This window comes from Accipiter gentilis, chromosome 6 (assembly GCF_929443795.1).
Source record: "Accipiter gentilis chromosome 6, bAccGen1.1, whole genome shotgun sequence".
NCBI lineage: Eukaryota > Metazoa > Chordata > Aves > Accipitriformes > Accipitridae > Astur > Astur gentilis.
In genome coordinates this window covers 20,957,802-20,974,669 of record NC_064885.1, presented here as the reverse complement: position 1 = coordinate 20,974,669, position 16,868 = coordinate 20,957,802, and the positions used below count along the sequence as shown (strand labels likewise).

The 16,868-nt window shown below is 38.7% G+C and overlaps 1 protein-coding gene across 2 annotated transcripts; it reads right to left on the bottom strand.

The window, feature by feature from the left end:
• Nucleotides 1-113: 113 nt before the first annotated feature.
• MRPS22 (mitochondrial ribosomal protein S22) lies at nt 114-6,659 on the bottom strand. Of its 2 annotated transcripts, none has more exons than XM_049802182.1 (8): nt 6,299-6,659; nt 5,830-5,984; nt 4,903-5,067; nt 3,562-3,705; nt 2,987-3,070; nt 1,857-2,002; nt 565-673; nt 114-292 (listed from the first exon to the last, which is right to left on the bottom strand). In XM_049802182.1, exons 1-8 carry the CDS (start codon nt 6,642-6,644, stop codon nt 200-202), a joined length of 1,242 nt encoding a protein of 413 aa, XP_049658139.1. In that variant the 5' UTR covers nt 6,645-6,659; the 3' UTR covers nt 114-199. The 2 variants fall into 2 exon arrangements, with proteins under 2 accessions (XP_049658139.1, XP_049658140.1); XM_049802183.1 differs by having other exon boundaries at nt 6,303-6,459.
• Nucleotides 6,660-16,868: the final 10,209 nt, after the last annotated feature.

Here is a 16,868-nt window from a genome sequence, read left to right as displayed (position 1 = left end):
CACCTCAAAACAAAAGTCATTATGACTGCTATAAGCTTGTTTACAGAACTTTTGAAAATAACAAGCTACTGTAGTGATTCTTACATGTTTCAGTAAAAAAAATTCTAGAATAGTCAGTTGTTTGAAGTATTTATTGTGGAGTCCTGTACAGAGAATGTTTGTAAACAGACTTAAAACTTAGGATGAACTAAGGTTTATTTCATGAAGCTGTAGAAGTAGCCATTGCTTCTTCATAAGCCTGGAGGGCCAACTGTATATAACCTTCTTTCTGTGATTCAGTTTTCACAAATACCTGCAAACAGGGCAGGAGAGAGATTAATGTACAATTAAGAGCATAAGTGCATAATGAGATTTCATCATTCCAGTGGTAGATCAGCCACCTAGAACTGAAATCCTGGTGCAGCTATATATAGTTTTAAAAAACCCACAACCTGGCATGCACAACAGTTCTGGTTAAGTATCTGCTGCTTAAGGTAAGGAGAAATTTAGACTACTAAATAGGCTTCTGCTGTTTAAAAGCGTTCTCTTCTGTAGTTAAGTAGCCTTGAAGTAGAAAAAGCATACCTTGATCAGATCAACTCCTTGAAGTTTCCCTTCTTTAGCTTCTTTTGCTGATTGACATTCAGGATGAACCATATGATACAGTGTAATTAAACTTGTAGTGTCATCCAGCCTGAACAAATAAATGCCCATTTGCAGCAATTATTTTCTCTTAATACTTAAGAGTATTTGGAGAAAGTATACTTGGTATACTTTGCATACCACAGGCTTTCATAAACTTCTGCTTTCACTGAGTATACAGTCATTAGAATATACAGCTAAACAGGCATCCCATCATCTATTGCAATGGCAACCTGTCCATGAGAAGATCAGAAGCATGTGAACACCAAGGTGTACCAGGTAAGGTATGTAAATTTATCCATACTGCCGTTTAAGCCTGATGTACTGTTCAGCAGTAATAAAGCTGAAATCTCTCTGTAAAATACAGTTAATTATCCAGTAACAAGTATTTAGTGGAACAACTCTGCCAAAGAGAAACTTCACTGACTGCAGTAACTAGCATGTTTTACAGGAGTGGTATTAGAAATCTTGTGACACCTAGCCCTCAAGCTGAATTTAAAACTGGAACAGGTGTTTTACATAAATGTAAACATAAGCCAAAAGTGGGCAGGTGGTGAATAATTGTCCAGATATTTGAATTTTCCCTTTAACAATTTGATTCCAAAACTGGACCTTCCCTGTATTTCTTCATGTCCCCAGGTTTAAAAGTAAGATCTGACCACCTGTTGAAAGTTTCTGACTTCCAACAGTAAGAAATGAATGCCACCATCACTGCAACTTGCGAGTTCTAATTCTACAAATTTCTCCTATCTCTAGTGACATTTTGAACAACTAAATAGTGTTTGCTTCAGGGAGTTTTGAGTAAGTTTAGCACCTTATCTTATAAAAATCCATCTATTTAAAATGAAAGTATCTACCTGTTCCTAAGCTATTTAGGAATTGCTCTAAAACCCAGAGTGTGTCAATCTTAAAAGCCAAAACTGAGCTTAGTAGTATGAAATTGTTAGGCTTTAAGATCAGCACTGCCCAGCACTGAAAGTGTATTGACAATTACATGGGAAACAAAAACCCAACTACAAAAGGCTAGTTTCTGCAGAAACCTAGTTTAATACCCTACAACTTCATGGACTGTAGTTGGTACTTCCATTCAGCATCTGTATAGCTAAAAGTTACAGCTAGCCTAAAATTTCAAGCAAATGAAAACTTACAGAAATACTGTTTTTATTTTCAAACAATGGTACTGGTTTTCTCTTTGTTTAGATAAGCAGAATTAATAAGTGACAAACACCACTTACAAGTCTCTGTGGATCATATCTATTAGTAAGCCATCTGTTTTCTTTTTGTTTACTAGATACCACACCATTCCTCCAAAGTGTCTTGTAGAACGGAGCAGATCATATTTGGCATGTTTCTCAATGTCATCATATGTCCGATGATGAACCTATACACACAAAAGGTTTCAGTTTCATTAGCGTAACTGGAGCTTGATGACAGTTTCTCCCCTCTACCTTGCACTTAGTTTTTAATCTATTTTCAGACCTCCCTGAAGTGCAGTAGTAAGCCACAGGCTGAACCATGCTACCTTAGCTTTAAACATGTTATAATTCAGGGTAACACTGGGACAACCCAGTTCATATTACTTAAGCACAGACACCTTTTATGTTAAGAGAAAGCTAAATACTAGCTACGTACTGAAAATTTGGGGGGGGCGGGGGAAGAACATAACCTCTGAACCTTTGTTTCATTGCTGTCAAGTTGTAATCTATTCTTTAAGGAGAAAAACACTAGAGTAAAGAGGTGAAATTTTACTTTGCAGAAAATGTATTTAAAAAATTGCCTAATAGAAATTAAATTCTCAGTGATTTTAGAAATTTTTACAGAGAAGTAAACATCTTAAAGGCAAGTGTAGACTAACATACTCAGCAATAACTACAGTTACTAAATTTAAATGTTTCAGCTAAAAGTATATTTTTTTGTACCTGGTCTTTGTCAAAAATAATATTGTGTACAGTGCTCTCGGGTGCACTTCACCCATTATCCAACTTCATCAGTATCTACCTGGTTGTTCCAAATCTTAACACAGCAGTTAGTGTGACTTTAGTAGCACAGCTCTGGTTGTGGCCAGTTACGGGCCTTATCACCAATTCTGGTTTGATACCAAAAATACCTATATAAAGACTCTTTTTATGCATCTGTAGTTCTTTCTGTACTATTGAAAATTACTTAAACGGAATCCTGTTTTAGTTTTCTGCCAGAAAAAAACCCAAACCTCATCACAAGTGGAACAGGTAATCTATTGGGGGAGAAAAAGAACACATATGAACAACACCTTTGATCCTCAGATAATGCTTATGTTTACAAAACAAACCCTGAAGTTCTTCACTAATACTACGGGGTTTTTATGAGAAAAGTGAAGTGAACTCACTCTGATATAGTCAGGTGAATCTGGCTCAAATTGAGCAATGCACATATTTAGGATATCTTCATGACGGTCTTGCTGAAACACAGTCTAAAACAACAGGTCAAATTCAGGAATGGAGTCTGTATCATACCATTCCAGCTCTCCAGAATGAAAACAGCAGCCACATCATTTCTGTTCTGGGCAACCCTTACAGTGAGCATCCCCTTAATCACAAGACAAAATGGATAAAAGTACAGTAACTGCCTTGATGATATTAATATAATGTTTCTTAATGTTTGTTTCTGAAACACCAGTTCACATTTTCAGATTAAGTATACAATTTCATCAATGCATAACAATTAAATATGGATTTCTAGTATTTACACCTAGCCAGGATTACCTGTCCCTAGCCTGGAACTTACTACATGTATTTTAACTAAAGTTATAATGATAAGCAATTGTTCAAAACAGAATTAAAGCAGCTTAAAACATACAAGCAGACTGGCTTATTCAGAGCTACTGTGTCCAAACAGCACAGTTTCGATATCAGAGCACAATTAAGTAAAAATGATCAGTTTTCAAAACCAGAAAGATACTACCACAAGGTGTTCATCCTTGAATATGACTGGGGGAATAACTCTGCGCCCTTCTTTTGGGAAGAATATCTGTATCATTCTGTCTCGTTCTTCCCAGGTTGCTTTGCGTAAAACACCATTTGGTTCTCTAACTACAATGAAACGTTCCTGAAAAGAAGGTAAAAAAAAAAAAAGCATTATCTCCCAAACTCGTCTCTTTGTTGCTAGAACCATTGTAAAAAAGCTTTTTATCTGGCCAAGTCCTTCTATATGCAAACTCACATTAATAATACCAGTTTCTAACTGATTGTTTCCATGTGCTAGATTAATCACTTCTCCCTTGGTGTCTGCTAAAGTGCTACGCTTGCAACTTAATTTTACTGTATGACATAACCATGCATGTACCTACACTAAAAGCAGCAGCTCTGTGATATTTAGACATGTAACATAACTAATACCCTGAGAAAGGAGTTAGAGTCGCTTCTGGCATGATTTAATGCATTAAATAATACATACTAAATTAAGAATCCAAGTGTCTGGTACTTTTTTGTTTCAGAGGTAGGTGCTAGAGTCAAGGGCAAGTGCAAAACAAAAAATACAACAAATAAAACAATATACTCAGATCACAAGCATATTTGATTTAGACCTGCGGAGAGGAAAGTTTGTTGGGACAAGGAAGTTTTCAATGCATTGAGGCAGAAGAACAAATAGCAGGTTCCTGGACAGAGCTCTCAGATGGAGTAATAGATGGAAAACTTGGCAATTCATTTCACAGGGACATCACTATATGCATGTTTGAACCATGGAGACTTCTTGGAATCATAACTACTGATAAGAATTTTTCCAGCCTCTTACTGCTGGTACTTAAGACAATCTAGATGTTTCATTATTCACAGAAATCTTTATCCCTATACTCCACAATTCTATTTGACAACTCCTTCTTCACAGCTTCCCTCTGAATTCATTTATCATTTACTCAGCTTTCCACCAGATCTTTACAACTGCAAAGCAGCTCCATCTTTTCATCCATGCACAGTATTAAGTAATCTAATTCCACAGAAAGCTTTTAGAAGTATGGAAAAACTCAGCATTCCTAGCACATCACAAGCATCTGTTTTTAAAATAATTAACTAACTATCCCACAGCCTCCCCTCCCCATGCCTGCTTTTGAGCACTGGAATATAATTTACCAGTTAGAAGCAAACATTTAGAAATATATGTCTTTGTATTGCCTTGTACCAGACTGAATTTACAACTCCTCAGCTTTCTTGCAAACTGCTTCAACTACTTGTTATTAAAACCTAAAGCTTATTTTGAAATTAAGAATGAAAAGCTCTTAAAATAAATTAATACACTGTTACTTACACGATGTGGAATTGAGTAAGTTAAATCTGTAAACACATATTTTGTACTTTCAGTTCCTTCAAGGAATTTGTCTTCTGCTAAGACATCATCAATTGGCGCTCGTTCTTTCAAAACAGGGGGCATGATTAGTTTTTCTTTAGCTTCTTCAATGGCTTTTCTTGTGGCCTTGGGGGGGAAAAAAAAAAGTAGTTTAATTTTACAATTAAAAAAAACCCATTATATCGGAAAGGTAACATACAATTTTGGGACAAATATTTTCGTTTAGAGAGAAATTTTAAAATCCTTTTTTTTCTTCTGCAGTTGAGAAGCAGCGAGACACTAATTCAATCTCCAGGTAGGTGAATCGCATGTGAACAATATACCACTACTGTAGCTCGGGTAAATTGCTGGAACAAGTTTCAAAAGTAAAATCTACAGACACTACTGCAAACACCAACTTTATTTCACATATTTTTCCACAGTAGGTTTTCCCCAAACCATAAACCACAATCAACAGTTTATATGAAGCTGTGATTGTGGTTACAGAAGAACTGGCTTAAGTCAGGCCCCTTTGTCATCCTGGACCACGGTCAGACAACAGGAAAAAAATGCAGTCAAAGGACTTCCAGGGCTAGAATTTAAATATCAGATAAAAACGTTTAACGCAATTGGGAAGCATAAGGAAAGGCGATAATAAAGAGAACCTGTCGCTCAAGAAAAAAAGCATCCAATTCCCTTCCATATTCCGCAAAAATTGAGAAAAATTGGATAAATATAACTATTTAAAGTGAAGAAACACTGACTCACGCTAATTTACGAAATGACCTGAAACAAAGTAAAGAGACCGAAATGCTTTCAGCAGCAGCATTAAAGTAAGCAGAAACGTGGACTGTCACAGACTCTTTGCTAAAACCAAAACTTAGTTCAAAACGAAGCAGAGCGGCCTACCTCTTCCAGCTGAGCTTCTGTCATTAGCTTGTACTTGGGCGGTTTAAGCTCCTTTTTCACCGGCCTAAAAACCTTCTGCAGGTTGAGCCCCGTCATTTTGTAGAGCAGATTTTGAACCGCTTCATCCGCAAAGGAAGGCTTGGCGGCTTTTCCTCCTGCAGGAGGATTTCACAGACTGTTAACCTGGTTGGCGGGAAAGCCGCCGCCTGCGCGGAGCGGGGAGGACGAGGGCGGAGAGGAGGCGGTCGCGGTCACGGTCACGCCACCCCCTTCCCTCACGGGACGGCCCCGCGGCAGCCCCCCAGGCCACCCCCCGCCCTCGCCGAGCCCCACAGCGCTGCCCTCCCCTCCCCCGCGGCCCCCCTGGGGGCTGCAGGCGCCCACCACGAAGGGCGCGGGCGGCTAACCGGGCGCTTGCAGCCTACGAGACAAGGCCGGGCGGGGGGATCCCCTCCGCGCCCCCTCTCACCTACCGTCCGCGGTCCCCGCGTTCTGCCCGAGGCACCGCCGCGCACGCCAGGCCCACAGCGCTCGCGCCACGCGCAACAGCCGCGAGGGCGCCACTGCGGAACCCCACGCCCCGACCGCCGCCATCTTACACACGCCCCGTCCCGCCCCGACGACGGCGACGACGCACGCGCGCCGTTGGCCTCTCGAGGCTCGCTGGGAAATGGAGTCTCCCTTCGCCTCAGCGGCCTGTGGGAGTGGCGCCGCGGGGGGAGCGGCGGCCTGGGGCGGTGACCCCGCCTCAGTGGGAAAGAATCGCGGTCCCCCGGGCCTTTTCCCCGAGGGAAAAGGCAAGAAACCGCTCCCATTGCGTTTGTGTTGTTAAAACGCTGCTGAGGCGGAGGGGAGGGCCAGGTTAGGGTGGGATCCCGTTCTGCTCTTCCTGTCCGAGCAGGGATAACGCAAGGCGGCGGGAGCGGGGCGGGAGAGAGGCGGTGGGAGCAAAGGGGATGGCCGGCTCCCTCAGCCGGGAAGGGGCCGGAGCAGGGCTCCAGTCTGGCAGGTTTCCTTGCTTAGTGGGGAGACAAAGTAGTAGGAAAAAAAGAGGAAATGAGACCACCCTGCACATTGCCGCCATCAAACCACCGGTAAACTGCAACTGCTAAGGGATCAGGAAAGGTGCGAGGTGGTAGGTGGGTGCAACTTTTATCAGAAGCTGCCTGGTCTGATAACCCTCTTGTCGGTCAGCCGTCATGGCAGGCAGCTACCTGCCATGGTTCGTGGGCAGTCTGCCCGAGAGGGAGAAATACTGTGGTAATTTATGCAAAATTAAAAACCTCATGTGAAGCGCTCTGCTAATTTGGCACTTGCATGGTGACTGAAAGGGCTGTCAGGTTGTCGGGTAGCAGATTTTCCATCTGGCCTATAATTTGGGGAACTCCAGAGGACACAGCAAGTAAACCATGAGGATTCATGCCTGAAAGTACTACCTGAGAAGTACTTGTGCCTCTTCAGTGCACTGGTTTCCTCAGTATGGTAAAAGGAGTCGCTGCAATTGGTGGTGATGAGTTTAGTTTTCTCACGTTTGGGGAACTTTAGCATTTTTGTAAAGGAGAGAAAATAAATAACAGTATTCAAACATAAAACCAAAATTAAATTTTATAGCTAATAGATACAGCAGATCAGATCTAATGGCTGTGAAGAGGGGGTATGAGAGTTAAAACTGGTATGTTTTTTCATTAAAACAATAACTGACTTCTTATAACTGAGTCTATTTCAACAGGTTGAAAGTTTATTATTAATTGAAGTTTGTTTTCTCTAGCTAGTCTGTGTATTCTGTTGTGAATTTCAGTCTTACACTCCGGTTAGGGGTGTATGAAGCAGAAAAAAACCCTATTATCAGCAGGCAAGTCTCTGTACAGCGGCCCTGAATGTTTCAGATTTTACAACGTTCAAAGCCACATGTTGATGCAAGCTGGCTGATGATTTCCTGTTGAAACAGGAAATATTTCATCTCCATGAGGGAAGATATGGAAACACAAGTAATGTGCTTAAATTCTGGACATTTCCAGTTGTTTTGAAGTTTTGTGGGTTGCTCGTTGCTTTGCCAAATCAAAGTCTAAATTATGGTACTTTTGAAAATGGAGATTGAAGTCTTGGGCAAAAAGATTTTATAGCATATATTGGTTTTCATTAGAATGAAGTTAAGCATCAGATGAAGATTATATTTGTTTCTAATAATAGATCTTCATTGTGGTGGGAAGTATTCCTATTTTCCTCAGTTTTATTCAATATCCAAACACATGTGCTGGGTTGCATTTTATATTCAAGCTTTTCAATATCCTGGCCTTTGCATTGTTAGAAAGGTTGCAGGAGGGCATGCTCTTCTCACATTTTTATTGGTACAATTAAGTTGAAATCATTAAGAATTTAAGAGTACAAATGAACCCTTAATATTATTTTAATGTACTGTTGTGCTTAATTTATTTAAATAATTCTAAGAAAATTAAAAAATAATTTTGAGGGAAAGGAGAAGATGTTGGTTTTCAATTCTTGCTCTGAAGATCTCTGCAGTGAGAGCTATACCCTATAAGGGAATTGGGAAGTTATTTGGCAACTTGCCTAAAAGCCACTTCAGAGCTGTTCATGAATTTGGTTGGCAAGCCAACATCCATTTTAATTCACAGAAGTGCTTAGAAAAACAACAGAGTTTATTAGGCTATATCCAGGAGGGGTTAAATTCACATTCATTCTGTACTGGAGTAGTAACAGCTGGTGTGAGGATTAGCCTTTTGGCCGGTGGGATGAAAGGAAATATTAACTAACTATACTGTAGATGGAAGTATAGCAGGTTAACATAATTTATTAAATAATACCAGTTTATATATATTTTGGACAGGTTGATTATATTTTATTTATGGTTTATATTTGTACTGAAGTAACATTTTAAGTAGGATGTTTTGTACTGGTATACTTTAAAATACAACACCATCTTGAAGAATCAGTGGTGTGAAAATTGGTAATGAAACAAAGACTCTTTCTTAGCTTTTGTTACTATTTTGAATGCATCCCAGGACAGTTGCTGTTAGAAAATTACCACCATCTGATGACAGGTGGATGTCCCTTGTGAAACACATTGGTGGTCTAAGTCTGGATTCTATTGGAAGAGTGTCAATACAAATTCACCTCCACAATTAGCTTTAATTTCCTTTTTTTTGGTAGTTTCAGGAGGACAAAAGGATCAGGTGGCTGCTGGGAGTGAACCAGTTTGGTTAACATCTCGGGGAGAGAGAAGGCAAAAGGGGAGCTTAGGAGCTTGCATTGTCGCTTTGCCTATTTAACTGATAAATTAAGGGGCTGTAGTTTTACCAGGCTTTCTGAATAATAAATGTCAAATTAGTAGTAAGAAGTTGTTAGGAAGGAAAAAATAGTTAGTTATTGGAAAAAAATACAGTGAAAAATACAAAATGTAAGGTTTGGTAACTGTGTCCAGCTGCTGTAAGAAGAAACAGAGTGAACCCAGTAAGGCTGTGTACATGTCCACAGTTGATGACGTGACCTTTTTAAAATTAATGGTTGGTTCTCTTGTTCCTGATGAGAAAGAATCTGGCGGTTCTGTGGAACATTTTTCTGAGGGACACAATGGACCAGGTTGGAAGTTCTTTTTACTAAACCTGAATGAATTAGTCTGGAGAGAAATTATTTTTCACAGAGAAGGGAGAGAGTGTTGAAGTGAGGTGAGTGAGGTGACACAAACCTTATTTTATCAGTCTTTAAAGAAGTAATATACTAGATGTGGTTGGTTTTGTTTCCCCACTTACATAGATGGAGTATTTTTTTGCTAAAATTATTGGGGTGGTCATTTGTAATATGATTGTCTATTTTCAGGCGTATTACCTGCAAGCACCTTATTCGCCAGTTTCTTTTGTTTAAGGGAGAGAGTATTATTTTCTCTGGAATTGTCTTCTAAGGTCTGCAGCCATAGATTTGCATTGCCATCCAGAGCCGTGGGTAGCTATTTTGATGATCGTATTGATGATGCATGAGCCTTTGCTAATACATCAAAGTGGCTATTTTCTATCTTAAAGACCATATAGATCTCTGAAGCTGATTTATTTTCAAATTTAATTTTGATACTTGACAGCAGGGACAGATCAATGTGGCTGTAGAACTCTGTCCCAGGCTTCTGGGCCAAACTTACCTCTGAGGGCAGTTATGGGTAGTTCTGTGGACAAAGACCATTTTTACAAATAATAACTGAGATGCCCACTGAAACTAAACTAATTGAGCTCAACTGTAGCCATTATCATCCTGTGTGAACAGGTGCCTTCTGTCACCTGTGTAAATACCCTTAGTGAGAGGGAATAAGTGAAACATTATGTGAAAGTCTTCCAAGTTTGGTTCTTTGGTGCTGTGAGTTTTAGCAAGTGCTAATAGTAAGCATTGTTGGAAGAGCAAATGTCCCTCTAGGATTTTTTTTGTGCCTTGACTATTTGACATTTGTATTTCAAATTTGGAGGAAAAATGACAAACCAAAAAGGATTATATGTGCTCTTTGTTTTCAATTTTCAGTCTAGTTTCAGACGAACTTAAACTATGCACGTGTGCTATATTCCTGTGGGCCACAGGGGGGCAAGATTGAGATTTTAAACATGAAGAATGAAAGTGCCTGAGTGAATAATGTAAATGAACTGTTTTCAGTAATGACCCAGATTTGCCTCTGTCTCACATAAAGTTGCCATAATCTCACTTTAATAATGATAAATTAGATATATACAAATACTGTTTCCAGTAATTGAGATTACATACATTATTTATAGTAGGGATATAAATCCTACTTCAGTTTATATTGTTTTCTCTTTGCTACACTATAAGGGCTTGAGCCAAAGCCCATTAAAGCCGTTGGAAGTCCTTCCCTGACTTCAGCAAGCTCTGAATTAAGTCCATATTTTTCAAATAAATTGTATTCTTCCTTTCTGCTCTTGCAATACTTATCTTTAAAAAATGAATTGTCAGGAAAAAAATAATAGTAAATGTTCAGGATTATTCAAAGTAAGGTAGGATTTGAGTTATTGTTATTTTCCCCCTTCTTAATCAGTTTTTAACCACCCTCTCGTTCCTTCACTATTTAAAGTCTTATCCATCTGAATCCAAGCTCTTGCCAGGGCATTGTGAACTAAATCTAGTGTCCAGCACCAATTGTTACGTGTGGGCAGGGTGGGACGTATCTAATACCTTTATTTCCACAGTAGAAGGACAGAGCAAGGACGCTGGCAGATTTGCTGGTTTGTTTCGTTCTCTGGGGCCAGGAATGTTTGGAGGAGATGGCATACTCCAATTCAAAGCTTAATTATAATTTTTCTCTTCTCTACTGTTGCTAAAACAAGTAGTCAATACCTTTCTGTCATAATTGTACTTTTATCTGTTTTTCACTGAAACCTGACACCTGACAGAATATTCTGAAACGTAGATTGTCTAGATTAAACCTAGATGTATATTACATGTATTGCCTGGCCTGTTGTCAAAGGCTTCATAAAAATCCAAATCAAACATGTCTACTAGTTACACTTTGTCATATTTTGTCAGTCTCCCAAAGTAGCCTGGAGATATGATTTTCCTGCTTTTTTAATCCAAGTTTCATCAGGACTATTGTATCATTTTATGGGTTTTCATTTAATTATTTTATCAATTAATTTACCTGACACAGAAGCATATCATCCTAGTTATAAACTGTTCTAATACCTATTCAATGGTAACTGCAAAATTTTGTTTCTTCCAGCCTTTTCTCATAATAGCTGATTTTATTAACAGACACAATCATTTCATTCTTCAATTCTTTCAGAAGTAGGTGATTACATTTTTCTTCTGAAAACTTGTTACAGTTAAATAGATTAATTTTTCCCAAAACTGGTTCTATTGTAATTTTATTTGTTTGCTTATATTTCCCTGTTTAAAAGCAGTTACCTTACAACCAGCCATCTTGTTGCTTAGTGATGCCAAGAAACCATTCTTAACCGCATGCCGTTCCCTTCTCGTGTTTTGTTTGCCTCTGATACTGGGATTCTTTCATGAGTTCCCTTCTTCTGGTTTATGTAATTATTTTTCTTTAAATCTCCTATTGTTCTTCCTATTACCCGTAGGCCTTCCTGTTTTCATCTTATATTACTTTGAATTCATCTGGATTTATTAGGATTTGTTTTGTCACCTTGTTTTCTCTTACTTCTTTCCCCAAATAAATTTTTCATGGAAATAAGCTCCTGTAGTTTGCTATTTAACATTATGCATTTTTTTAATTTAGTTTCTTGGTGGTGGTGGTAAGGGCTTGCTGTTATATATTTAAATAGCCTACATAAGAGGGCCAACTCTTTTTAACCAGTGTCTTACCCATACCAGATTTTTTTACACTTTTAAAAATAAAATCGCCTCTCTTCTAAAGGTGGTGCTGGGGGGGGGGGGGGGGGGGGGGGTGCCTGTTCTGGGGTGGTTTTTTTTCTTTCCTTTGGATCCAGAATGTAATACAAATTAAATTTGCTTAGGCAAACCCACTGTGCGTTTAAAAAAAGTCATTATAAAGACAGGGTCCTGAGGGTCTGACAGAAAAGCTAAACCAGTTGTGCTCTCCAGTACAAACGACACATAAATCTACAGTATCTTCTCTTCATGATCAAATAAGTGAAAGAAAAGGCTCAGAAAGTAAAAGATGTTTTTATCTCACAGAAGCAGAGATAAAGTAATTTAGCATCAGTTTAAATCTCAGCCATTTCTGTTAGGCTGTTAAAATCTAACATTTTTTCATTTGTTTTAAGCAGAAGTACTTTGATTTGCTAGCCAAACAACTCTACCTGTTTGATATGAAGTCTGTCCTTAGGTGCAAGATTAAATGGTTATTCAGCTGTTTAGTGGAGAGCATATCTCACAAGAACAGGTTCCAGTTGTGTTTATTCTTGTTCCTTTCTTTCTATCCAAGCAAATCAAGAAAATCCTAGAAGCAAAAATAAACATAGAATTAATTTGGTCAAATAGTTTACCTGATCGTTTTCACCATTTATTTCCAAGTAAACCTCTTGACATTTATTAGGTTGCCCACTAGAGTTAATAGGAAGACTCCCATCCATTTTTGGACAAACTGTCTGGGTAGAGTATGAGAGGTCTCTAGATGATTTCCAGAACAGTGTGGACAAAAATTATTCAGCTGGTGCTATACCTGCTTAATCTGGGGCAAAATATATGTGTATATTCTTTACAAACTGATTTAAAACTGTATACTGAATGAGTAATTGAATTTGTGCTTCTTTTGGTTTTCAGAGTCTATGTATATGGGTAGAAACCTGTACACTGTGTTACCACAGATCTTTCTCTTGTGTACTCATAATCCTTGTATGCTTAGCCATGCCATTTTGCAATATATGGTATGATCATTAACATATGTCAATGTTTGTACATTTGGACTATAATAAGTGCTTGGATCTTTAGGAAGGCACATATTACATATCTAGATAAATAATGCAGCTGAGCAGCTGGACAGATCTAGTAGTGGCTTTATAAAATGTTTCAAGGGGAAAAAAGCCAGCAGATGGCCCTGCATGCCAGGAGAAATATTAGTGACAGAAACACAAAAACCACAGGCCGAACTCTTCCCCATGCATTGTATGCAGTGTGCCCCCGTTTGTCAGAGGGATGAGTGTACAAGAGACTAAGTCAAAGTGTGGAACTCTTTCCTTGTTGGGGAAGGGGATAAAAACCTTACAGCAAGCAAGTAGACTGAAAAGATGAAGAGGTAGAAGGGCTAGAAGTCCAAATGTTTGTATCTGGTTAGATTTTTTTATTTTTTTTTTTTTTACAACTGCACAGCAGAAAGGCGATGTCTTGGCCCTCCCTTTTATTCACTCTATTCTGGGCTGCCTGATTCTGGTTCCTTCCCTTACACCCACTCCATACACACACATCATATCTTTTCATAAACAGTCTCAGCTTATTATCCAAGTGGAAACAATGAATAATTTTCTTGCAGGTTACTGAGCTGAAACAAGTCACAGAGGGGTCTAATCAGTGCCAGAACCTCTGAGGGAAAAAGAATGGAAGCAGGATCTTACTAGAAGCAAGCCTCCAGATTGTGTCACAGCAGTTCAGGTAACTATAGCCTCAAGATGCAGTTTTATAACTGGCCAAAACTGATCTAAGACCATCCTGCTCCCTCTGTTCAAGCCCTCCCTTGGGCTGTTTTCCTTGCTGGAAACATTTTGGTCTTCATGACAGTCACTAAAGAGAGTCAATTATTTTCTTCTGAATTTTGATTAAAAGCACAATAGTTTGGGTCGCATACAAATTCAGGATCTGACTCTGATCTTATATGCTGCATGGAAAAGCAAATCAGATCCTGTCCCCTTTGTGTCTCTCTGCAACAGCACAAAGATTTCCTAAACCTTACAAGGTATTCTTGAGATGCAGCCAATCCACATGTTATTTTACAGTAGAATGCTGCAGCACTGAGATCACTTCATTTTTCCTTTGTGTTCCAGTGCAGCAGAATTACTTCCAACCCAAGTACTATTTACTTTGTAAGTAGGCAGTGGAATTTCTGATTGGTACTTAAAATTAAGCAGGCTATTGCTTGGTTCATTTTAGTTTAGATCCAAAAGCTAAAAGAACTATTTGAGTGCCGAGGCAGCAGAAAATTAGGTCTGATTCTGTGAGCAGCAGAGCAATATGAGATCAGTAATAGTTTTGGATAACTGTGTCCGAAATTAACTGTGCATTTGCTATGCATATTTCAGCCCTAAGGACTGAATATTTGCCCTTAAAGCAAAGCATCGTTTTAATTGTTCACTCTTTCTTCTTCTCCTCTCATCTCTTTTTTTATGGTATACCCAATCAAACTTCTTCTACATGCTGGTACAAGATGTGATTCTGTGCAATATACTATATGATTTAAATATGATTTTATCTCCTACTGATGACAGTGGAATGATGCTTACTTTATAGTCAGACATTCTTTTGCTTTCTCCTAATAATTTCCTCAGTGCTACTCGAAAATTAATGGTAGTTCAGAATAGTCTCTGCCTTGTCAACTATTAGATGTGACTGTTTTATCATGTAGTGCTGTATTTCTGGAAAACAAAACTAATCCGTGTTGATTATTGTGAAATAATTTGGAATATCCTTCCGAAGTTCTCAACGTTATTCCCTGTATGGCCACAGAACACTAGATGGCACTGTGCGGCTATGTGTCTTACACAGGAATGGCAGTAGCAAAAGTCTCCCAACACATGAAAGAATCCTTCAAAATCTTTCAAAAATATTTGTAATAATGCCTTTTTATTATGAAAACAATTAAAACGTGTAAATGCTCGATTTTTACACTCTAAAAGCATTGCAAACCTATTTTTTCCTGCACTATGATTACATGGGGAACATTTCTTAATGAGTTAGACTGGCGAGTATGTTTGCTCATTTTTTTGGTGTACTGTAAAGCTCTCCAATCGATTAATCTACCAAAAGGGAGAATTTTCAGATCCTGATATCATCAGCATGCTCCTTACCATAGAACAGGAAGGAAGGAATGACGGCTAGTGTGTTGCCCTCTTCTATCTCCTCAAATAACCTTTTACTCAGTGCCATGGCATTGACGAGAATGGACATTTTAAAAATTAAGTAAAAACAAAAGGTGTACATAGCAACAGCAACCTTATACCCTTATTTTGAGCTAAAGAGTCATCTTGAAGATAACCAGTGGAACAGTTGTTCCTTTGTCAGTATTTGATTGATTTTCAATTACTTCAGAAAAAGTGGTTTCAAACCACTGATCTTACACAGCTAACGTTATTCAGAAGGGCCAAAACCTGCACAGGATCTTTAAGAAAAAGATTAAGTGTGTTTTGGTAATGTAGTTAAATCATGTGTAGTGTGTTGTTACTTTTCCATGTCGTACCCTACCTGCGTTTCATTGCTTTGGGTCTCTCTCTTCCCTGCTCTGTGGTCGCTTTTCATCAAAATAAAACTAATTCCTAGCTAGGAGCTGGGTTCTGTTAATTACTGCCACAGACTTCTTGGTGACTCTGGGTCAGTCACTTTCCAATTTTGTGTTTCTTAATTACCCTAGCTTTAAAATACAGATTGATTGGATGGATAGTAAAAATGAAGTATTATTGTATGTATTCCTACTTTCATTTTCATTAGGCCTAATGAAATACATTAATTCTAAAAAAATTATTAGTCTTTCATGAGTAGCTGACATGTAAGTTTGAGGGCTTTTGGCCAGGTATTGTTTTAATTGCTAGTAGAGTTTTGCATTAACTGTGCAATGTCTATTCCATTTTTCCAAACATCCCGACTTTTTAAAATGCTGCCTCTTCATCTAGCAAGTCTCACTCTGTCCTATGTTTTGCAAAGTTAATTATCTCACCTTACAGAAATGAGATGATGATATGACTTTAATGTGCCTCTGTACAATTTTGCATGTAATGTATTATTGCTGTACAAACAAAAGGGAGATTTTTAATGGTGAGGACCCACCAAGAGTATTACAGATGCATATTATGCCTAAGACACCACAGAATGTTACATTCCCTCTGCCCACTAGTGTATTCTCAGTAGGGCAGGAAGTCTGTGGCTTGTAGTTCCTGTTGGATCATAGGACTCAGTAATGGTAGGATGAACGTAGTGCTGTCTCATTCTTTCTCTTATTATAGGCAATGCTGCTTTCTATGCCAAAAAGCAGAGGCATAGCACAGAGCAGCCATTTTATTTCCAGTTCCTCCCCATCGTCTTTTCCATCCTATATCCAATGCTGTCTTGTGACGAATACCAGCAGTCATTCTGTTTTGGAAACTTGGCTAACTGAGGCAGGGAGAATGTGGGGAAGAGGAAGATTGCACGGGTAGAATAAGATGTTTAGGGCCTTTATTAATAACACTTCTCCACCCCCAGTTTCTTTTTTGCTGTTGAGCTCTCTGTTCCATGTTTCCAGCTGGTGCTTTATTTTGGCATTTTTGATCCCTCATGCACTTTCTTTTTTCCACCCATTGTCCCTTTCTTGCCTGTTCTTCTTTTTCTAGTAGAAGAGCATACCCCTGTAACATTTAGTTTTGTTTGGT

Bases quoted from the DNA above. Each gene is read 5' to 3' on its own strand.
- MRPS22 (XM_049802182.1), bottom strand. From the start codon at position 6,644: ATGGGAGCGGTTTCTTGCCTTTTCCCTCGGGGAAAAGGCCCGGGGGAC. The intron at 3,071-3,561 runs GTAGTATCTTTC...CTGTTGTTTTAG, and splicing joins TCAAGGATGAACACCTTGTG to ACTGTGTTTCAGCAAGACCG. The intron at 293-564 runs GTATGCTTTTTC...CCCTGTTTGCAG, and splicing joins AAGGAGTTGATCTGATCAAG to GTATTTGTGAAAACTGAATC.